This window comes from Dipodomys merriami, unplaced genomic scaffold (assembly GCF_024711535.1).
Source record: "Dipodomys merriami isolate MVZ:Mamm:240054 unplaced genomic scaffold, mDipMer1.0.p SCAF_37, whole genome shotgun sequence".
Taxonomy (NCBI): domain Eukaryota; kingdom Metazoa; phylum Chordata; class Mammalia; order Rodentia; family Heteromyidae; genus Dipodomys; species Dipodomys merriami.
The window spans coordinates 3,244,320-3,268,162 of NW_027205270.1; the positions used below are offsets into that span (position 1 = coordinate 3,244,320).

A 23,843-nucleotide genomic window follows, 5' to 3' on the forward strand; every position below is an offset into this window, starting at 1 on the left:
TAGTTTTTTCACAATTCTATGCATATTTAGAAACTTTCTGAAAATGGGGTTTCTACACAATTCTTTATAGTCTATTGGAATAAATAACAAAAAAGCCTTATCAAACGACAAAACTAACAGGACTTAAGAAAAAAGAACTCCCACTCATCTGGTCGAACCACTACTAAATATCCCCATGCTGCTGATCACATATATGGTATATAACATGTGAACACCGTTATATGTTACAGACTGTGATAGACAATTTGCTCCAGGAAAGTTAGAATGAACTTGTGACTTTAAATGAGCATCATTATTCCACAATACTGTGAAATTCCGGAAATTATGTAATCACTTAATCACAATCCCTAGGGGAGGGAGGGGATGGTAGGGGGAAAACAATGGAGGGGGTAACAATGTTCAAGAGGAAGTGTACTCATTACCTCACTCATGTAACTGTAACCCTCTGTATAGTATCTTTACAATAAAAAAAAATAAGGAAGAGAAAAAAAAAGCCTTATCAAATCTAATCTTTATCAGAGAAAAATGGTGAGGGCTTTGCAAAAATCATAGTTCACAAAACTCAAGTTTTGCCAGTCTGGCAGGTCTTCAAGGAAATCTATGCCTGGTATATTTCAAGCATGAAAAACAGGCAAGTCTTCACTGAAAGGGAAGATTCTTTTATCCAATACAAAGAATTTCAAGTTTTGATGCATTATTTAAAACAGGTTAAAACCCCTATGTAGGCTCAATCCATCCTATTAATGGAATTAAGATTTAAAATTTACTTCTCCCATTTTGTCTCCTTTTAAATTCTTTCCCTCTCTCTCTTACCCCTTTCTCCCTCTCCCCACCCCCACAAATTGATAGGAAATCTATTATAGTATACCCTTAAAGGTTTTTTTTTTAAATTGTAATCTTGTTCTTATTGGTGTAAAATCAGTGCATTCCTACACTACTCATACAAACTGTCAAGTCACAGTAAAAAATAAAAATAAAAAAATTTCTTTAGGAAATAAAATAATGAAGTACTAAATACTAAATTCACTCTCTTATTCAGAATTGCAAGGCTTATGAATAACAATATGAACACAAGTAGTGGTCTGAAGCTCTGTCACAATTTTTTTGTTTTCTTTTTCTTAGCCAAAGCAACATTAATTTGAATAAAGCATTTAAAAATTAAAACTTGTAAGACTATCCTTAGAAGTCACAGAAAAATTATTTGGTACACTTCTAATTATTTAGATGTGAATACAATTCCAAATAAAGATTAGAATTATGTCACTGAAAAATAACTGTCAATCCCATTCATATATGCCATATCATTTAACCAGAATCAAAGATTTTGAAAAATATACATATTTTTTTTCTTTTTTGAGGCAAGGTCTTACTAAGTGGCCCAGGTTAGCCTTGAACTTGTGATCTTCTTGCTTCAGCCTCCCAAAAACTTGGATTACAGGTGTACTTCACCTTGCCTAGCTGAAAAGTGGTATATTGTTATCTATAAAAACATCAGCATACAAACTTGAAATTAAAATGCTATCTAAAGTGACACAGAAATTCTAAATGATAAGGAAGAGAATAAAACTGATTTGACTGTTAAGAAATTTGTTTAGGAAACTTATTAATAAATTATTGCTAAAAATTCTTAATATCCATTATACTGTCACCAGAAATAGATCCAATTACTTTCTTCAGTGAAAGAATAAGTCAACAGGTTATTTGTCACAACCAAGAATGACAGTAACAAGAGTGGTCACACAGTCCTCGGTCTGGGCTGTGTCAAGGTCTCACTCTGAAGCTATCAGGGCACCCTCTCTCTTTAGGACAATTTTATCTGTAACACAGATAATGGGTGTCTTTTTCTGTTTTCTTAAAGTTTGTATCACTAGTCTATACAAGATAGCAATGAGAAAGATCTAGCAGGAGATGAAGCAAGAAGGAAATTGTGTTCTAGAAGAAACATTTATCTGTCTTTCGATCCAAGCTTCTCAATTAATTCCTGAAGAGGTGCCAGCTCACGCCTGTCAATCAGATTAAACTCCTAAAAAGAGAAGAACAATAGAAGTTTACAATGGACCGAAATTAAGATTCTTTATTGTTTTGGTACCATGAGGGGCTAACTTCAGAGCCTCATACTTGCATTTTACCACTTCAGCTTTATCCCAGTGGATGTTTACATGTTTTTATTTGTTTGGGGTTGTTTTTCTTTGTTAGTCATGGGGCTTGAACTCTGGGCCTGGGCACTGTCCCTGAGCTCTTCAGCTCAAGGTGAGCGCTCTACCACTTGAGCCACAGCGCCATTTCTGGTCTTCTGGTAGTTTATTGGAGATAAGAGTCTCAAGGACTTTCTTGCCCAGGCTGGCTTTGAACTGTGATCCTCAGATCTCAGCCTCCTGAGTAGCTAGGATTACATGTGAGCCACTGATGCCCGGCCTTTACATGTTTTTTAGAGAAGGGGTTTAATAAATCCAAAAGAAAATATTTAAAAACAGAATTGTTTTTACTCCTTTTTAAAACATGGCTATGACTTTGTGGTACCCACTGGTTTTCCTCCCTGTTTCCTGTCTGCTCCTGTTAGAAACATTGGACCCTTTAGACTAGCATGTCTTTTGTATGCTAATGGTATAGCTGGTGGCTGTGAGAGCATCAGCTGGTCACCAGAACCAAAACACATGAGTATTACAGCACCAGATTCTCATTCTCTCCCGTTCTCTCTCCCGTTCTCTCTCCCGTTCTCTCTCTCTCTCTCTCTCTCTCTCTCTCTCTCTCTCTGGAGAGAAGTGAGATTGAGGAGTAAGTTATTCACCAATGGTCACTGTTATCAGTAATTAAGTCCCCTTAAAAACACCCAAAGGACAGAGCTTCTGAAAAGCTCAACAACATATATTTTGTTATTAACAATAAATTGACTTTTATTTTATAACTACATTCTAAGGGTATCTTCTATATAAAAGGTATAATTCCATGTGTTGAAAATTTCTACATGTCAACAATGTAGTTCTGAAAGGACACATGTTCCTTCTCCCATACCTTGCCTGTGAAGCTCTTCTACCCGGCTGCTTGACTGTATCCTCTGTAAAACTTTCTAATAAATCAGTAAACAGGTTTCCTTGAGTTTTGGAAGCCATTCTAACCAATTAATCCAACTCAAGGAGAGTCTCCAGGGAACCTTGATATGTGGATCTATCAGAAGTACTGGCAAAAATCCATTACTTTTTTTTGTAGGTGCCAGTACTGGGGCTTGAACTCAGAGCCTCAGAGCCTTAGCTCTTTTGCTCAAAACTGGTATTCTACTACTTGAGCCACAGCCATTTCTGGCTTTTTGTTGGTTAATTGTAGAGAAGAGTCTCATAGACTTTCCTGCCCAGCCTGGTTTCAAACCACAACCCTCAGATGTCAGCCTCCCAAGAAGCTATGATTAGAGGTGTGAGAGCACCTGCTGCCCAACTAAATCCATTACTTTTGACCGGCATCTGAAGTGAGTAGCAGACTTGTGGGAATGAACTCTCAACCGTAGGATGGATACACCTACAGATAACATCAGATTGAAATGAATTAGATCAGGGGACTGGGAGCAGAGAAGCTGTGAACAATCAGTCACTTGCTTGTTGTTGCATTCATGTGTGTCTATGGGAAGAGTGTCCTATGTTTGGTCACAAAGTGCTCTGTGTTATCAGAATGTAACAAGAGAAACTGAGTTTTCCCCATATTCTTGTAACAGGAGAGTTCAATAAGCAACTATAGGTATTAGAATGAGTACCTGTTAAATAAAATTAAACATTGTTTAAACCAACACTTATCAAAATCAGTATTTGAATTTATCCCAAAACTATAAACTAAACCTTTGATCCTGGCCAACTCTTAAACTGTGTACTTTTAAACACACACACACACACACACACACACACACACACACACACACACACACACACACGTTTTCCTTTGTACTCTACACAGAGCTATAATATATAGAATCTACAAAAAGCAACCATTTTCTACCATTAAATTCTATATACACAATCTAGAGACAATATTTTGTGTATAGAATTATAGAGCTCTAAAGTTAATCTAAAGGAACCCCGATACTTTGCCTTTCTTTTGACAGTTTTGCTATAGTCAGTGCTAGTCTCAAACTTGCAATCCTCTTGCCTCCCAAATACTGAGATTACAGACATGTACCACCATGTCCAGCTAATTCTTTGATGTAAGAAAAAGCAATCTTTTCCATCAAATCAAAATTTCTCCATCTCGTAACCAGTCACCATTCTGTACTGATATTTCCTAGTACTGATATTTCCTGGAATTATCTGCTTCTTGACTTGAACTGTAACTACCAGTTGTGTTATTTGTAACCAGCTAGTCATGACAAGAGTATGAGTCCTTACCAATGTAGTTAAAAGAAGAACCCCCACTCTTGACTTTACCAACCTCTTCCAGTTGTAACTATCAGCTACCCTTCTTCCAGCCAGGTGTGAAGTGACTAGACAGACCCCCTTTGAGTGGTTAGAGTACTATCTTCCTTGTATTACACCATTATCCTAGTAAACAATTGTGAATTGAAATGTGAGTCTGACTCCTTAGCAACAAAGAGAGGGGACAATGTTACCTCTTGGTATGGGATAAAAAACAAGCAGACCACCCCACCCAGTGTGCCTGCCTAACTCTGGGGAGAGTGGCAGTACCCCTCTGTGCAGAAGGAAAATGCCTTGACAAATGTGTCTATACACTTTCTGACACAAGAGAGTCCATGTTTCCAACAATATCTCATCCAAAGGGTGTGAATTATTGTGATTTTTTAAATCTCTAGGTCTCAGTGCTCATAAAGCAACAGGTCACATCACTAAATGACACATCCTCACCAGAGACCTGGGGAGCCAGAAGCAGAAGGGCTCAAACAGGGATGATGCTGCTGTAGTACACACAAATGAACCATTATGGAAAGAAAATAAAAGAATCATGCTTGTACTCAGCTGCTGTACACCTATAATAAGGTACAATGCTATGTTTTGGGTTGTTTCTTTCTGGTCAGTTGTGGGGCTTAAATTCAGGGCCTTTGTGCTCAAGGCTAGCTCTTTAAGTCACAGCCTTACTTTTGGTTTTCTGGCGGTTAACTGGAGATAAGAGGCTCAAGGACTCTCCTGCCTGGGCTGGCTTCAAACAGAGACTCTCAGATCTCAGGCTCCTGAGTAACAGGATTACAGGTGAGACACACAGGTGCCAAACTACACTCACTGGTCTTTATTAAGGTTACTAATCCAAATAAGTCTAAGTCAGAGGACCCAGAAATCAACACAGCTCACTTACCTGAACAAAGAAAATAAAGTGCTTAAAGGAGGTGTTGAGGTGGGCCTCCTCTTGCAGCTGCATCACTGAATCAAAGTGCTGGTGATAAATATGGGCATAAACCCTGAACAGACGTTTCAGAATGGTCTTTGCCACAGACATGAAGTTTTTGGGAAATGGGACACCTGCAATCAAATACACACATGTTGCGGTTAGTCTTTTGCCTAACTATATGGCAGCAAGTCTTGATAGAGCTGTGAGCAACCGTACCACATAAACACACATACATACACACACACACACCCTCACTAATACACACGGCTATTTCTATACAGTAGGCTAAGCATCAAATGATATATGATGCCCAAAGTTTAAACAAAATTTTAGTTGAAATTTTGAGTTTCTCCCTGAGTAAATGCAACAAGAATAAGCATTTCAAATGTAAATAGAGCATTAATTACTTTTGTAACTTGTAGTTCTATAAAATTACACATAGATACATGTGTACATGCACACATACTCTATTAGGACTAGAAACTCTCCTAAGCAAAGAGAGAGATAGCATCATCTACATGTAAAGTATTTTATCTTCTAAATTTCTCATTTTCCTGTAGCCTGGAAAAGGAGTATCCTTAGAGGAGGAAGACCTCCCTATTTTTTCCAAAGAAAAAAGACATATACCAATGGTTCATGCGTGTAATCCTAACTCATCAGAAGTCTAAGATCTGAAAATAGCTGTATGAAGACAGTTAGGGCAGGAAAGTCCATGAGACTCTAATCTCCAATTAACTACCAAAGAACCAGAAGCAGAGTTGTGGCTCAAGTGGTAGTATTCTAGCCTTGAGTGAAAAAGCTAAGGGACAATGCCCAGGCCCTGAGTTCAAGCCCCAGTAGCAAAACACACACACATACACACATCCATGTATAGTCACTGTTTCAAGAAAATACTGAAAATAGGCACATGTAATGAAAGAAAGAAAATAAACACCTCTTTTTGTCTTTTTGATTATTTGAGTTCAGGCCTCGAACACTAGGATGATATTTGCTTCCAGAACAACCCAAATTAGTCAGCCTTAAACTAACTAACAAAACGCTGGAAATAGAGCTGTGGCTCAAGTGATAGAGCACCAGCTGTAAGAAAAAAGGGACAATACTCAGACTGAGTTCAAGTCCCAGGACCAGCCAAGGAAAAAAACAAAAACCCAACCTGTTCCAGGTTGGGCATTGGTGGCTCACCCCTACAGTCCTAGGTACTCAGGAGGCTGAGATCTGAGGACTGTGGCTTGAAGCCAACCTGGTCAGGAAGGTCCATGAGACTCTTACCTCAAATTAACCATCAAGAAGTCAGAAGTGGGGCTGGGAATGTAGTTTAGTGGTAGAGTGCTTGCCTAGTATACATGAAGCCCTGGGTTCGATTCCTCAGTACCACACAAACAGAAAAAGCCGGAAGTAGTGCTGTGGCTAGTCTTAAGCAAAAGAAGCTCAGGGACAGTGTCCAGGCCCTAAGTTCAAGCACCAGGACACGGACACGGACACACACACACACACGCCCTAAGTTCAAGCACCAGGACACACACACACACACACACACACACACGCACGCACGCACGCACGCACGCACGCACGCACGCACGCACGCACGCACGCACGCACGCACGCACGCACGCACGCACGCACGCACGCACGCACGCACGCGCACACACCCCTGTGGTTCAACTGGTAAGCATCAAGCCTAGAGTAAAAAAGTTCAAGGACAGCACCCAGGCCTTAATTTAAGCCCCTGGAGCTGCACACTTGCACATGCACGGGTACGCATACACACAACTATTCCACAATACTATTTTTGAGAAATGTGTTTTTCAAATTTTCAGAAAACAAAGTCATTAAAAATGCACTTGCTGTGCATTTTATTTTATTTTATTTAGCTAGTTCTTAACAGCTTGACAGTTACCCTTTTTTTTTGGCCAGGGCCTCACACTTGGTAGGCAGGCATTCTACTACTTGAGCCATACCCTTGATCCTTTTGGGCTTTCCTTTTTAATAGGGTCCCATGTTATGTCCAGGGCCAGCCCTGGATTGTGATCCTCCTACATAAGCCCTCACATAGCTGGGATGACAGAAACTTGCTACCACACCTGGCTTGCTGATCTGAGTGAGGGTCTTGATAACTTTTTGCTCTAGCTGGCCTTGGGAAAAAAAAGGGAAGGTAAGAAGAATAAATGAAGAATGTCATTTTGTTCTTGGTTAAGAAGACAGTATTGTAAAGAGAAAAAGAATTTCTACATTTATCAACAAAAAATTGGATACAATTGTAATTGAAATTTAAAAAAAATTTTTTTTGGGTCCGGTCATGGGGCCTGAACTCTGGGCCTGGGCGCTGTCCCTCAGCTCTTCAGCTCAAGGCTAGCACTCTACCACTTGAGCCACAGTGCCACTTCCAGCTTTTTTCTTTTTGCTTATGTGGTGCTGAGGAATTGAACCCAGGGCCTCATGCATGCAAGGCAAGCACTCTACCACTGAGCCATCTTCCCAGCCCAAAATTAAAATTTTTTTACCTTGAGAAATTGATTCTGTTTTTTTGAAGAACAAATATGCCATAAATAGTTATGAATATTCTGAAAAAGAAGAGAAGGAAGGGAAGACTAACCCTATAGGATGAATTAAAACTGTGGAATTGGGCTGGGAAGGTGGCTCAGTGGTGGAGTGCTTGCCTTGAATGCATGAGGCCCTGGGTTTGATTCAGCACCACATAGGCAGAAAAAGCCAAAAGTGTGCTGTGGCTCAAGTGGTAGAGTGCTAGCCTTGAGCTGAAAAACAGGGACAGCGCCCAGGCCCAGAGTTCAGGCCCCATGAACAACCAAAAAAAACAAAAAAACCCGAAACTGTGGAATTTCTATAGGAACAAATAAAGAGAATGGGAAACCCTAAAACATATGTTACTGTACACATCCAATAACACACAGACCAACTTGCTGCTTTAAATCTGGAAAGAATGATGTCAGCATTCAGAAATAAAACTCCTGATAAAGCAAAGACTTAAATGAAAAAACCAAAAGCATGAAAGTACTGGATATTCCCATAATCTGACAACTATATTAAACCTCAAATTATAGGCTGGAGATGTAGCTCACTGGTAGAGCATTTATTTAGCATACATTCATAATGACCTCAGTTCACTCTCCAGCACCACAGAATAACCAAAATAACCCAAGTCTTAAAGGAAATGACTAATAGGACAAAATAGGAGATGTATATAGAAAAGTGCCCCATGAACAAAATAAAACCAAAGGCAACATGGAGAAAAATATATATGACATGTGTAACAAGGAGATAGTATCTTTAACAAAAAAATAGACAAAGAATATAACAAAAACTCAAATTATCAATAAAACAAAAAATGGTCAAATATATTAGGCTTACATCTATAATCCTAGATTAAGATACAGAGGTTTAAGGTTGAGAACCAGATGATTGCAATATGAGACCAGCCTGAATGGAAAAGCCCATGAGATTCTATCTCAAATATAAATAGGAAAAAGGCATACTTGAGATGTGGGGTCAAGCCAAGCAAGCCAACTGAGTATGAAGATTCAAAGTTCAAACCTCCATACCAGAAAAAAAACTCATATACATTAATATATATATTTATTTATTTATTTATTATTTATTTATTTTTTGTCCAGTCGTGGGGCCTGAACTCTGGGCCTGGGCGCTATCCCTCAGCTCTTCAGCTCAAGGCTAGTGCTCTATCACTTGAGCCACAGTGCCACTTCCTGCTTTTTTGTTTTTGCTTATGTGGTGCTGAGGAATAGAACCCAGGGCCTCAGGCATGCAAGACAAGCGCTCTACCACTGAGTCATCTTCCCAGCCCGCATTAATATTTTTAAGATGTGCATTCAAACAAAAGTTTATCTATGGGCTAGGAATGTGGTTTAGTGGTAGAGGGCTTACCTAGCATGCATGAAACCTTGGGTTTGATTCCTCAGTACTACATAATCAGAAAAAGCTAGAAGTGGCACTGTGGCTCAAGTGGTAGAGCGTTAGCATTGAGCACAGAGAGGTTCAGGGACAGCACCCATGCCCTGAGTTCAAGAACCAAGACTGGCAAAAAAAAAAAAAAATTATCCAGACAAATTGGAAAAGAACAAACAGCGAATGAACAGTGTGATGAAGAAACAGGAAGACATGGGCTGGGAAGGTGGCTCAGTGGTAGAGCACTTGCCTTGCATGCCTGAGGCCCTGGGTTCGATTCCTCAGCACCACATAAGCAAAAAGAAAAAAGCCAGAAGTGGTGTTGTGGCTCAAGTGGTAGGGCGCTAGCCTTGAGCTGAAGAGCTGAGGGACAGCGCCCAGGCCCAGAGTTAAGGCCCCACGACCGGACCCAAAAAAAAAAAAGAAACAGGAAGACACAAACAAGGTGGGTTAGGTATATATTGGTAAAGTTTTCGGGGGAAAGACTATGTAAATCTCTATTAAATTATTTAAAGAATATTAAAATATTACGTTTCATTCAGAATAGTTCTATAATATTAACTTACCAATCTTAGAAGGAAAAAGAGTTTCATCATCAAGCTGATCCTGAACCCAAGTCATTAAATAGTCAATGTATTTTGGTGCAGAACACTTGATTGGCTTCTTAATATTAGTTCCATCTGCCCAATGATATTCATATCTGGAGGAAAAATATGTTAGAGACAGTTTTCAAAAACCTTCACAACTTAGAACTTGTAATGAGAGCAGGTTCATATATAACTCTGCTCTTTTTTTTTGTTTCCTTGTTTTTTTTGTTGTTGGTGGTGGTGGAGTTTTTTTGTTTTTCTTTTGGTGCCCATATTGGGGCTTGAAATCAGGGCCTGTTTGCTTTTACTTGGCTTTGGCTGGTGTTCTACCACTTGAACTACAACTCTACTTCCAGATTTTGCTGGTTAGCTGGAGATAAGATCTGACTTTTTTGCCACTTTTGAAACTTCAATCCTCAGATCTCAGCCTTCTGAGTAGGATTACTTTCATTAGTAATATATTAGTACAAGAAAAATAATGAAATACTAAAAAGCCAATATAAATTCATTAAATAATAATAAAATAATAATAACAATAATTTTTCAAAAAAATCCAGGTGCCAGTGGATCATGCTTATAGTTCTAGCTACTCAGGAGGCTAAGATCTGAGGATTGTAGTTCAAAGCCAGCCCAGCAGGAAAGTCCGTGAGACATTTATCTCCAATAAACCACCAGAAAACCAGAAATGGCACTGTGGCTCAAGTGGTAGAGCGCTAGCCCTGCGCTGAAGAGCTGAGGGACAGCGCCCAGGCCCAGAATTCAAGCCCCATGACCGACAAAAAAGAAATGTACTCATTACATGTCTTCTGAAATAGTAGCCCCTCTGTACATCACCTTTATAATAACAATATAATGGGATTTTTTAAATCAAACACTGAGTACTCATAAACATTGGTACTTAATAGTAACTGCTAACGGCAAGTATTTAAGAACTATTAAATGAATTGTCTTTATATAAACCAAGGGACAATAAAAGTTGTCTTTAACATATTATTTAACATATCAGTTAGTGATAAAGCAAAAGTAATCCCCTATGTAACAAGCTGTACACATACCTGGGACCTGCAGACATGACTGGGCAGCTGGCTTCAGTACAGAATTCTGTAATAGTTCCATATAACATATTGATCTGGTTGAAGAAATCCACAGCTGCAGAGATGACAGAAACATTGTATATATATCTTTTTGGGGGCTGGTGGTTATGGGTCTTAAACTCAAGGCCTACGCACTGTCCCTGAGTATTTTTGCTCAAGGCTAGTACTCTACCACTTTGAGCCATAGCTCCATTTCAGGTTTTCTGGTAGTTAATTGGAGATAAGAGTCTCATGGACTTTCCACATAGGCTGGCTTCAAACTGTGATCCTCAAATCTTAGTCTCCTGAACAGCCAGGATTGCAGGAATGAGCCACCAGTGGCCGGCTTATATTAAATACCTTAAATAATCATATTAAATAGTGAAATTGTATTTTGTTGTGTAAGCACAACACAAACATCAAACCTCTCAGTTGAAGAAAAGATAGGCAGTACTTTTTTGAGATGAAGTCTTGCTAGGTTTCCCAGGCTCACCTCAGCATCCCAAGTAGCTAGGACTTGTCCAAATAAAAGTTAAACTTACACAAAATTTCTAACTAGCATGTAACAGTAGGAAAAAGAAAATATTGGGGATAATTTTAACTTAATGGTGACTATTGTATCTTTAGAGTGTATCATTTCATTATAAATCATGTATGAATAAAACACTATATATGAAAAAAATTTATCAATTGGAACCAAATAATACCATTGGCTAGGAAAGAGAAAAAAGTGTTGTAGATAGTATAAAGGAGAGGTGAACCAGCTGTATCAACATGTAACAATCAGTCAAAACACCTAGTTCACCTCTTCAATAATTGATGTTAAGAAAACTAGACATCCATGTGTAGAAGACTAAAGCTGGATCCCCGTCTGTCAGCTTACACCAATATCAACTCAAAATGGACCAAAGACCTACCAGACCTGAAACTCTGAAGCTACTACATGATGGAGTAGGAGAAACATTAGAACATACTGGTATAGGCAATATTATAATAATATAAGTGAGGTAAGCCAGGTTCATATGTGGAAGCTAGATCTAATATGCAGCTATGCATGATAGCATATCCAGAACTCAATGCATTTACACACAAACAAACTGACTAGAGGATGGTATATTTAGAGAAGGTATCTAAATGCGTAACTCCTCTGAACAACTAATGTACTGTTTATCAAAATGTATACCAGGAGGTAAAAGCATGTTCTGGGGACTGGTAAGAGGGGGACACAGGAATGGAGAGAAGGTGAGTAAATGACAGTAGTCATTATATTCAGCTTTCATTATGTAAAAAAATGAATTATGTAACTCAAGGGCAGGGACAGGAGGAAGAAAATGAAGAAAGGCGTGACACTGACCAAGAAGTACTGTACTTACAACCTGACTTGGGGAATCGTAATCCCTTTGCACAACTACTTAATAACAATAACAATATAAAAACACCATCTAGCTGGGCACTGGCAGATCTGCCTATAATCAGGAGGCTGAAATTTGAGGATCACAATTCAAATCCAGTCTGGGTAAGAATGTCCATGAAATGTATTTCCAATTAACCACCAGAAAACCAGAAGTGGAGATGTGGCTCAAAATGACAGAGCACTAGCCTTGAACAAAAAGGGCTCAGGGACAGTACGCAGGCCCTGAGATCAAACTCTACAGCCTACAAAAACAAAAAAAAAAAAGGGAGAGAGGGAGAAAGGGAGAGAGGGAAAGAGGGAGAGAAGGAGAAAAGGAGAGAACAGAGTTATATAAAGTTCAGGAAGGTCAGATCTAAACCCCAAGGTTAAGTATTATGAAGTTCAGAGAAAAGACAAGGTCAGGTAGAGCTGATGTGGTCTGGAAACAGATCCTAGCTTCTGCCATATGTAGAAGAAAACCAAAAAGAAAGGGATGAGTAATAAACCTGACTGAATCAAGTTTTTTTTTTCAATGTGTTGTCTGAGGAAGTATCTAAAATATTAACTAGGGCTTTTCTACAATTCTTTAAAACAAATTTTTTTCCAAATCTACCTTGTCAAAAAGAATTTTACATAAAACTCCCTCACTTATAAACTTTCCTCTTAGTCATGTTTCCAAGAATGTAACATTTGGGCTGGGAAGGTGGCTCAGTGGTAGAGCTCTCGCCTTGCATGCATGAGGCCCTGGGTTCAATTCCTCAGCACCACGTAAGCAGAAAAAAAAAAAAAAAAAGCCACCAAGAATGTAACATTTAGCCATGGAGATTCTCTCAAAGTAAAGAGTATGCCCAGGTGGTAGTTCATTTGGCTCAAAGTCATGGTTCTCAAAATGTGATCAGATATCCCGTTTCAAGGAGAGAATCTATGAAATAAAATAATTCCAATTGTCCCATTTCACCTTCATTCTCAGGTGGTTTAAATATCAAAACAATATATAAAAATTAACAATAAAGGGGTTGGGAAGGTGGCTCAGTGGTAAAGTGCTTGCCTTGAATGCATGAGGCCCTGGGTTCGATTCCTCAGCACCACATAAGCAGAAAAAGCCAGAAGTGACTCAAGTGGTAGAGCACTAGCCTTGAGCTGAAGAGTTGAGGGACAGCGCCCAGGCCTAGAGTTCAGGCCCCATGACCAACAAAACAAAAAACAAAAAAAACAAAAAAATTTAACAATAAAAACTTCTTAATTCAAGTAACTCAACTCCTTTTTTTATACTCAGGCTATTTTTGTATCTTGTCCCTTAAATTTCTTTACCTTTCCTTACACAAAAGATAATGTATTATAGCTGAGCACTAGTGGCTCACACCTATAATCCTAGCAATTTAGGAGGCTGAGATCTGAGGCTCACCATTTGAAGCCAATCCTGGTAGGAAAGTCTGTGAGACTCATCTCCAATTAACCACCAAAAAGCTGAAAGTAGAACTAGAGAACTAGCCTTGAGCACAAACCTCCAGGAACAGTGCCCAGGCCATAGGTTCAAGCCTCAGCACCCGCATAAAAAAAAAAAAAATCAACTAGTCTCAATCAAAACCCCAGTAAGTTATTTTGTGGTTTTCAAATATCTGTTGTAAGCCAGTTGCTGGTGGCTCATGCTGTAATTCTAGCTACTTGAAGCTGAGATCTGAGGATTATGCTTCAAAGCCAATCCAGACAGGAAACTCCACGAGACTCTTATCTACAATCAACCACCAGAAAAACAGAGGTGGAAGTGTAGCTCAAGTGGTAGTGCTAGTTTTGAGAAAAAGCTCAGAGACCATGCCTAGGCCCTGAGTTCAAGCCCTGAGACTGGCATGTGCATGTCAGTGTATGTATGTGCATGTCCATGTACACATGTGCACATGTGTACACACATACACACACACACACACACACACACACACACACACACACACACACACACAAACCCTAATTATAAAGTTCATATCAAAAAGCAAAATACCTGGGCAGCCAGTAATACTGAAGGAGAACAGAGTAGGAGGGCTAACACTACCCAATTTCAAAACCTAAGTACAGAAATCCAGCCAAGGCAGTACTGGAGAAATAACAAAGAGATTAATGGTACAGAATAGAGAACCTTGAACCAGACCTGACAAAGGAACAAAGACAATACAACGTAGAAAAGACAGTCTTTCCAACTAAGTGCTGGAATAACTGAAAATCCACATGCAAACAATGAAACAAGACATACCTTATACCCTTCACAAAAATAAACTCAAAATTGGGCTCTGGGTGTTACTCAAATGTAGACAGCCTGCCTAACAAGTACAACCTTGAGTTCAAATCCCAGTTCATTTGAAAGCAATTACAGACCTAAATATAAAATAAAAAAATATAGGATTCCTAGATAACAAAGGAAGAACATAGAAGAAAATCTAGGTGACAGTGAGTTTGGCAATGACCTTTGAGATATTACACCAAAGATACATTTTATGTAAGAAATAATTGGTATGGGGCTGGGAAGGTGGCTCAGTGGTAGAGCGCTTGCCTTGTAAGCATGAGGCCCTGGGTTCAATTCCTCAGCACCACATAAGCAAAAAGAAAAAAGACAGAAGTGGCGCTGTGGCTCAAGTGGTAGAGTGCTAGCCTTGAGCTGAAGAGCTGAGGGACAGCGTCCAGGCCCAGAGTTCAGGCCCCACGACCGGACCCATAACAAAAAACAAAAAAAAAGGAAAAAAGAAATAATTGGTAGGCTAGATTTCACTGAATTAAAGTTCCTGCTCTGCAGAATATATCATCAAGAGAATAAAAGACAAATAGGACTAGGTGCCAGTAGCTTGTGCCTATAATCTTCCCAACTCAGGAGGCCAGCTTTGAGGATTATCTGAGGACTATGGTTTGAAACCAGCCTGGGAAGGACACTCAGTGAAACTTTTATCTCCAACAAACTACACCCTGCCAAAAACAAAAACAAAAACAAAAACAGGAGTTGTTGCTCAAGTGGTAGAGTACTAGCCTTGAGCAAAGAAGCTCAGAGACAGTGCTCAGACCCTGAGTTCAAGACCCAGGACTGACACACACTCTCTCTCACACACTCATACACACATTCTCTCTTTCTCACTCTCCCCCCCGACACACACAAAGACACAAATAAGCTAGAAGAAAAATATCAGCAAAAGTCATATATAATAAAAGACAGTTATCCAAAAGATACAAAGAACTCTTAAAACTCAAAAAATGAGCCAAAGACCTTAAACCGGACCAAAGAAATATAGATGACAAATATATATATGAAAAGATGTTCAACAGGGATATGCACACTGTGAACAATGGATACCATTACCATCATTTAGAATGGTCCAAGCACTGACAATATCAAACATTGGGCAAGTATGTGTAGCTGCTGGTGGGAATGTAAAATAGTCCAGCTACTTCGGAAAACGAGGTTTCTTATAAATACTCTTACCATCTTCTTTTTTCTTTCTTTTTTTATTGTAAAGGTACTTTATAGAGGGGTTACAGTTACATGAGTAAGTTAATGAGTACATTTCCTATTGAGCATTGTTACTCCTTTGTTTTTTCCCTACCATCTCTCTCCTTGCTACCTCCTCCACTCCTTCCTCCCCACTCCCCTCCCACGCTCCAAAGTTCTTTTTTTGGGGGGGTCTGGTCATGGGGCCTGAACTCTGGGCCTGGGCGCTATCCCTCAGCTCTTCAACTCAAGGCTAGCGCTCTACCACTTGAGCCATAGCACCACTTCTGGCTTTTCTTTTTGCTTATGTGGTGCTGAGGATTCGAACCCAGGGCCTCAGGCATGCAAGGCAAGTGCTCTACCACTTAGCCACTTTCCCAGCCCCACACTCCAAAGTTCTAAAGTTCATTTTCAACAGAGTGTCTTATACAGCTCCTTGTTACAATGGGTCAACCTGTATCCTTGTTTCAGCATTTTGTTATTTCCCTTCCCTTCCTCAAATTAGAAAAATGTATATACAAGATGCAGGGCACCAGAATCAAACAGAGTGAAAACAGGGGTTGTACCATTACCATACCATCTTGTACTTGTGTCCTTTCATATCTATCCAGAGGAGTAGAAAAATTCAGCCCACCCCAAAACATGCACATGTATGATGGCAGCTCTTTATAACAGCTTTGAATAAAGCAATCATATTTTTCAGTAAGAGAATAAACTCTAATACATCTAGAAACTAGAATGTTCCACGTTAAAAATTTATGAGCTATTAAACCACAAAAAGATATGAAGCAAACAAATACGTATTAAGTACAAGACCACCCCTAAGCCACAACAAACTACTAAATGCCCACAGAAACAGTTGCTCACAGCTGACTTTTTCTACCTGTGCAGGCCAATGGGGCTGCTGGGAGGTGGGGCAAATCCACAAAGACAGACTTCCTATAAACTCATGTTCCACAGTATAATCTCTGTACTTACCAATCCTTTATTTGATCTGACGGAGCCCTTCAACTTCATAGTACTCTCAGGAACTTTTACATCTCACTCATTGTTTCTCCTCAAGTCTATTCTCATCTCACAAGCCACTACCAAGTACTCTGAATAACACAGTTATTGGATGTGTTTGTACTACTGTTTCTTTGCAGATAACTTGCTGTATTACAACAGTTATACTTGTACAAGAAAAGTTATTAATAAGATTTTAACAAAATCTTCTATAAACCACTAAGGGTAAATGTTGTGAAAAACTTACTGTTAACAGCGATCCACTCATTGAGGTCCTCTCCCTCTGGCAACATAACAGCTTGTCTGAGATTCCCACTTCCTAGAGTCGCTTCAGCATGTTTCAAGAGTTCATACTGATGAGAACCTTCAGGGATATTCTTCTTGGGCTTGAATGTTTTAGAAGAGCGGCTGCTGCTGTTGGGTTGAAAGAAGAAAGTATACATTTTGAGGACTAAAAGCACAATGACATAATTTGAGGCATATAAATGAAATAAAAAAATACTCCCTGAAATGTGTTAGGATGGAAAAGGGATAATCACAATTAAAGGCTATTTTAGGGTTTGAGGATATGGTTCAGTGGTACAATGTTTGTCTAGTATGCATGAGACTGTGGGTTCCATCCCTATCATCACACATACACAAAAGTTTGTTATTTAATTTCACAAGACAATTTTGTTATACCCCATGAAGACATCTGATATAAGGGACATTCTAACCAAAGGGAAAATCCTAGATTCTAGCCCTTGATCTGCCACTAACTCTGTGACTAAGAAACCAAACTTTCTTTTAGCCTCAATTTCTACCTATAAAAAGTGATGGAAGGGCAGGTTCTGGTGGCTCATGCCTATAATCCTAGCCACTCAGGAGGAAGAGTTCTGAGAATCACAGTCCAAAGCTAGCCCAGATGGAAAAATCCAAGAGACTCTATCCCTAATGAACCAGCAAAAAAGCTAGACTGATGATATGGCTTCAGTGGTAGAGTGCTAATCACAACAAAACAAAACCTGAGGGGCTGGGAAGGTGGCTCAGTGGTAGAGCACTTGCCTTGCATGCCTGAGGCCCTGGGTTCAATTCCTCAGCACCACATAAGCAAAAAGAAAAAAGCCGGAAGTGGCACTGTGGCTCAAGCGGTAGAGCGCTAGCCTTGAGTTGAAGAGCTGAGGGACAGCGCCCAGGCCCAGAGTTCAAGCCCCACAACCGGAACCCCCCCCCCCAAAAAAAAAAAAAAAACCTGAGTCAAAGCCGGGCACTGGTGGCTCACGTCTGGAATCCTAGCTACTCAGGAGATTGAGATCTGAGGATCACAGTTCAAAGCCAGCCAGGGCAGGAAAGGCCATGAGACTCTTATCTCCAATTAACTACCAGAAAACCATAAGTGACGCTGTGGCTCATAGTGGTAGAGTACGAGCCTGAAAGAGCTCAGGGACAGTGTCCAGGCCCTGATCGACAGAAAGAAAAAAAAAAAGAGTTCAAGGCTCTGAGTTCAAGGCTTTGAGTTCAAACCCCAGCCAGCACAAAAGAAAACAATGAATAAATAATGGAGGTGTTATCCCTAAGGTTTTCAGTTTCATGGTCCAGTTTCCTAAACCAAAATTATTTGAGATGCCATTAAAACAAATAACAGTAAGATAAAAGGTAAAGAAGCACCACCATTTTGAAGTTTTAGCAGAAAAAAATGAGACAGACACAACTGGTTGATGGGAAAAGCTTTTCTTCCTATCTGTACCATCCACAAGGTCTTCCCAACATGACCTAAATCCTGGAGACAAACAAAGGAAAGAAAAGAAGAAAACCTGACTTCACTAGGTGAAGCAATACAAACCTGTATCCCAGCACTAGGGAGGCTGAGGAGTTCAAAGTCAGCTAGACTACTTAGTGAGACTATGTCTACAAACAAACCCAAAATATACTATCAGAGAAAGTTGAATATAATGGGAATAAAAATTAGTTTCCTAAGATAGTTTTTAATAGCAGAAAAAAACAACAACCCCTGGAAACAATTCTAAAGTTTATCAGTAGAGGAATAAATAAGTAAACCATGTCATAGCTACATCATGGAACACTGTACAGTAGTAAAGGAGACAGAGATTCTAAACATGCTAACCTCATTATAAAATCGTATTACAACAGCAGCCTATCTCATTAATGCATAGAAAGTATCAGATTAAGGGTTGAGAATGTGGCTTAGTGGTAGAGTGCTTGCCTTGGGTTGGATTCCTCAGTACCACATTAACAGAAAAGGCCAGAAGTAGTGCTGTGGCTCAAGTGGTAGAGGCTAGCCTTGAGCAATCTTGAAGCTTAGGGACTGTGCCCAGGCCTTGAGTTCAAGACCCAGGACAGGCAAAAAAAAAAAAAAAAAAAAGGAATAGCCAGGCACTGGTGGCTCATGCCTGTAATCCTAGCTACTCAGGAGACTGAGATCTGAGGATCACAGTTCAAAGCCAGCCCAGGCAAGGAAAGTCTGTGAGACTCTTATCTCCAATAAACCACCAGAAGACCAAAAGTGGCAGTGTGGCTCAAGTGGTAGAGCACTTGCCTTGAGCTAAAGAGCTCCGGGACAGAACCCAGACTTAGTTCAAACCCCATGACCAACCAACAACAACAACAAAAAAAGGAAGTATCAGAACAGTACTTGGTGACTACTTCCAAGGTAGATAGAGAAGGGACCAGAGCTGTGGGCTTTCACCTTATCTGAGGAATTTGAATTTTAAGGAAGAGTGTAAATTATTAAAACAGAACTGTGAGCCAGGCATAGAGGCTCCAGCCTATAATCCAAGCTACTTGAGAGGCAGAGATTTGAGCATCACAGTTTAATGCCAGCCAGGCATAAAAGTTCTCTAGACTAGCTCAAGTTACACCTGTTATTTCAGGGTATACATAGAGTCTGGACAAAATGTTCTTATTCCCAGTGGACTTAAAGCCTAGGCTTTTGGGCCATAAAGTGAGACCCTACCTCAAAAATAACCAAGGCAAAAGGGCCTGATTTGGCTTGAAGAGTACTGGAAATTGGCTCCTGTTATTAGAATATTTTGGGGAAAAAAATCAGATGAGTTAATACAAAAATATTTTAAGAAAAAATATACAGGGGCTGGGAAGGTGGCTCAGTGGTAGAGCACTTGCCTTGCATGCATGAGACCCTGGGTTCGATTCCTCAACACCACATAAGCAAAAAGAAAAAAGCCAGAAGTGGTACTATGGCTCAAGTGGTAGAGCACTAGCCTTGAGCTGAAGAGCTGAGGGACAGCGTCCAGGCCCAGAGTTCCGGCCCCATGACCGGACCCCCCCCCAAAAAAAAGAAAAAATACACAAAAACATTTTTATATCTAAGTAAAAACACAGAAGTTTACATTTTTTGTTGAGACAGGATGTAGCTTGGGCTAGCGTTGAACTGAATATTATTCTGCCACAGCCTCATGAGTCACCATATACACCTTGAATTGTATTTAATGTATATATTCTATATAAATACAAACAATCTAACTGGTTAATATATCCTCAGTAGTAAATAAAACTAAAGACCTAGGGAAAAAAAAGTGAGGGGGCTAGAAGCATGTTCCTAGCAGGCCTGAGCACAGCATCATCTCTCTCTCTCTCTCTCTCTCTCTCTCTCTCTCTCTCTCTCTCTCTCTCTCTCTCTCTCTCTCCCCCTCTCCTCTCTCTCTCTCTCTCTCTCTCTCTCTCTCTCTCTCTCTCACACACACACACACACACACACACACACACCACACACACAGAATGAAAGAAAAGAAGTTGAATGACAGGAGAATGTGAAATGGTGAAATTATTTCAAGGTTCACTCTCATCTATATCCAAAGTAAGACTTTTGTGCTTCAAATTAACATTATCAAGACAATGAAAATGATCCACAAGAAGGAGGAAAATATTTATACATCATAAATACGATGAGACTTGTATCCAAAATATATAAAGAACTCATAACTCAAAAACAAAAAGGTAGCCAGGCACAGGTGGCTCACACCTTTAATCCTGCTACTCAAGAGGCTGAGTTCTGAGGCTCACAGTTCAAAGCCAGCCCAGGCAGGAAAGTCTGTGAGACTCTTATCTCCAATAAACTACCAGTAAACCAGAAGTGGAGCTGTGGCTCAAGAAGTAGTGAGCTTGCCTTGAGAGCTAAGAGACAGTGCCCAAGCCCAAAATTCAAGACCCATGACTGACCAAAAAAAAAAAAAAAAGGTAGGACAACAGGGTAGAAAAACAGGGTGGACATTGAATACAAAAGTCACACAAGTATGAGGAAATCAGTGACATCCATTAATTTCTCCAATTAATAGGTGTTAATAAAAATCTTAAAAATCAATCCAACTTAAAAGTGGGCAAAAGATTTGAATAGCCTTACTCCAAAGAATATGTATGAACAGCAAACAAGCACACAAAACAGAAGCTCAACATTATTAGTCATTAGGGAAGTACAAAACTAAAGCAGGGCATTTCACTTCATACTTAGATGGCTATAATAAAAGTGATAAACCAGAAGTGCAAGAGTGTGAGCAATTTGGAACCTCCTTATAGTGCAGTGCAAAAATAAAACTGGGAGCAGTTTTACTTTGGAAAAGTTCAGCAGTTCCTAAAAAGACTAGCAGTTCCATTCCTACGTCTCTAACCAAGGGAAATGAACACACACATACACCCCAAAACCTATATACAAATTATCATAGCAGTATTATTCATAAGAGAAAAAACAATCCACATCCATCAACAAGACAAAGTTTAAAAGAAATAAAACCTCATAAGTATGTCCAAAGGCAACTATGTGTCCACAAATCAATAAGTAAACAATCTATGGGGGGGGGGGTAATATGCAAGTGTGTAATACCAGTCATTAAATCTAAAGGACACAGACTTTTAACACCATAATCATTCTTCAATATGCAGAGGAAAGCAGGTGAGGTTTTTTTTTTGTTTTTTTTGTCGGTCATGGGGCCTGAGAGCTGTCCCTCAGCTCTTCAGCTCAAGGCAAGCGCTCTACCACTTGAGCTACAGCGCTACTTCTGGTTTTCTAGTGGTTTATTGGAGATAAGAGTTTCAAGGAATTTCCTGCCTGGGCTGGCTTTGAACCGAGATCCTCAGATCTCAGCCTCGTGAGTAGCTAGGATTACAGGGGTGAGCCACCAGCACTCGGCTTAGCAGGTGAGATTTTAGTAAAGCTATTTATAATAGCAAAGTACTACAAAGAATCCAAATTTATCACATTAAAGAATTGAGTAGGCTGCTGGTGGCTTATGTCTGTAATCTTGGCTGAGATCTGAGGATGGCAGTTTGAAGTCAACCTAGACTGGAAAGTACATGAAACTCATCTCCAATTAACCACCAAGAAGCAGAAAGTACAGCTGTGGCTCAAGTGGCAGAATGACAGCCTTGAACAAAAGAGCTCAGGGACAGTGCCCTGACCTGAGTTCAAATTCCAGGACAGGACAGGGGAAAGGGAAAAGGAAAAAGGGAAAAGGAAAGGGAAAGGAAAGGAAAGGAAAAGGAATGAGTAGGCCTAGGCACAATGGTTCCGACCTGTAACAACTACTCCAGAAGAGATTGGATCAAGGTTTGAGGTCAGCCTCGACAGAAAAGCCACTGAGACCCCATCTCAACAAATGAGCCTGATTACACATCTGAGATTCAGGCTGCGGCAGAGAAGTACAGCAGTTGGTGATCTGAGGCCCTTCAAGTACAAGCCACATCCCATCTGCAGAGTAAACTAAAAGTGAGCTAGGGGACCCGGCTCAATTGATGGAGCATCTGTCTAGCTAAATACGGTCCTGAGTTCAAAAGCTGTAGTATTGGCGGAGGAGGCAGGGGAGGAAAACAAGGGTCGTGAAACACAGCATAATTCAGTAAAATTTAATTAAACTGACAAGCAGGTGGATTATGTTGCTAACGGAAAGCGTACAGTTGTGCACTCACAACTCATAGTTAAGCAATACGCAAGGTAAAAAGCACCTGAAGAGTAGTGTGAGGGTTCTCAGATCTTAGAGCGTGTGAAGGTGCGTGTCTCGTTGGGGCCCCGGGCTTTATCTCTAAAATGGGATTCCACTAAGGACAACAGTTACAAGGTCACGCAGTCCGTACGTGGGCAGAATGAGAATGGCTCAGCGGGTCTGGCTGCAAGGCCCTCACACGACAGCGATGCATTTTCCAGGGGGGCAACCTTTTCCCTCCAGGGTAATTTAACGACGTTCATGGAGCCGGACGGACGGTGGGAGAAAAGAAAAGCTAAAGCAGCCCGGATCCTTACCGGGCTGGAGACGATCCAGAGAAGATCGGGACCTGGGCGAACCCGGGAGCCGGCGGCGGGGCCGGCCGCTCGGTCCGCCCACCGTAGCTCTCCGCCCTCTGGGGCGCTGGGGCGGAAAAGTTTGGAGGCGCTGCCGGCCTCAGGGCTTTTCGGCTCCCCCACCTCCTGGCTCCGCTTCCTCGGCTTCCCCCGCACCCGCCGGCCTCCCCTGGGGCCCCGAGCCGGGCAGAGCCGACGCCGGACGCCGGCCCCGGGGTCCCCCCACCCTCCGCCCCGGGCCCCCCAGCCCCCGCTCGGCCTCACTCACAAGAGGAAGCTCATCTTCGGTGCTCAGGGCAGGGGACGGGGCGCTGGCCCCCGGCCCCTGGTCAGGACTCGGCACCCGAGCGGGAACCGAGAGGCGGAGGACCGTCCTCAGCTCGCGGAGAGCAGAACAGCAGGGCGGCCCGGCCTGAGCCGGGGTTCGAGTCGCGGCAAGCGGGGACACACCTCGGCGTCCACCTCGTCCTCCTCCCCACCCCGCCACTCCGCAGACCCGAAATACGGAACCAGCAAAATCTCGCGAGCCGTGGCTTCGTCCCGCCTCGCCCCGCAGACAGAGGCTTGGCACGCCCCTTTTCGTCCCGCCCTCCTTTAGAGATTAGCCAATCGGCGCTCTGTGGGCCGTACCTTTCCTCTCCCGGAGCCGGGGGAGAGGGCCGAGGTCCTCCAGAAGCCTGAAGCTAGCTAGTATCCACTCCCCTCCTCCTGGAGGGCCGAGGGGTCTCCTCTGACCGCTCACTACTGCGATTTAAAAATGTTTAATTTAATTGAATTCAATAGGGATATTTTTACA

The 23,843-nt window shown here is 41.1% G+C and overlaps 1 protein-coding gene across 2 annotated transcripts; it reads right to left on the reverse strand.

Moving 5' to 3' along the window:
* Window positions 1–259: 259 nt before the first annotated feature.
* Window positions 260–23,544, reverse strand: Mob1a (MOB kinase activator 1A). Of its 2 annotated transcripts, none has more exons than XM_069989020.1 (6): window positions 23,316–23,544; window positions 17,009–17,172; window positions 10,880–10,973; window positions 9,804–9,937; window positions 5,287–5,450; window positions 260–2,023 (listed from the first exon to the last, which is right to left on the reverse strand). In XM_069989020.1, exons 1-6 carry the CDS (start codon window positions 23,327–23,329, stop codon window positions 1,946–1,948), a joined length of 648 nt encoding a protein of 215 aa, XP_069845121.1. In that variant the 5' UTR covers window positions 23,330–23,544; the 3' UTR covers window positions 260–1,945. The 2 variants fall into 2 exon arrangements, with proteins under 2 accessions (XP_069845121.1, XP_069845120.1); XM_069989019.1 differs by having other exon boundaries at window positions 17,009–17,175.
* Between the last annotated feature and the right edge of the window lie 299 nt (window positions 23,545–23,843).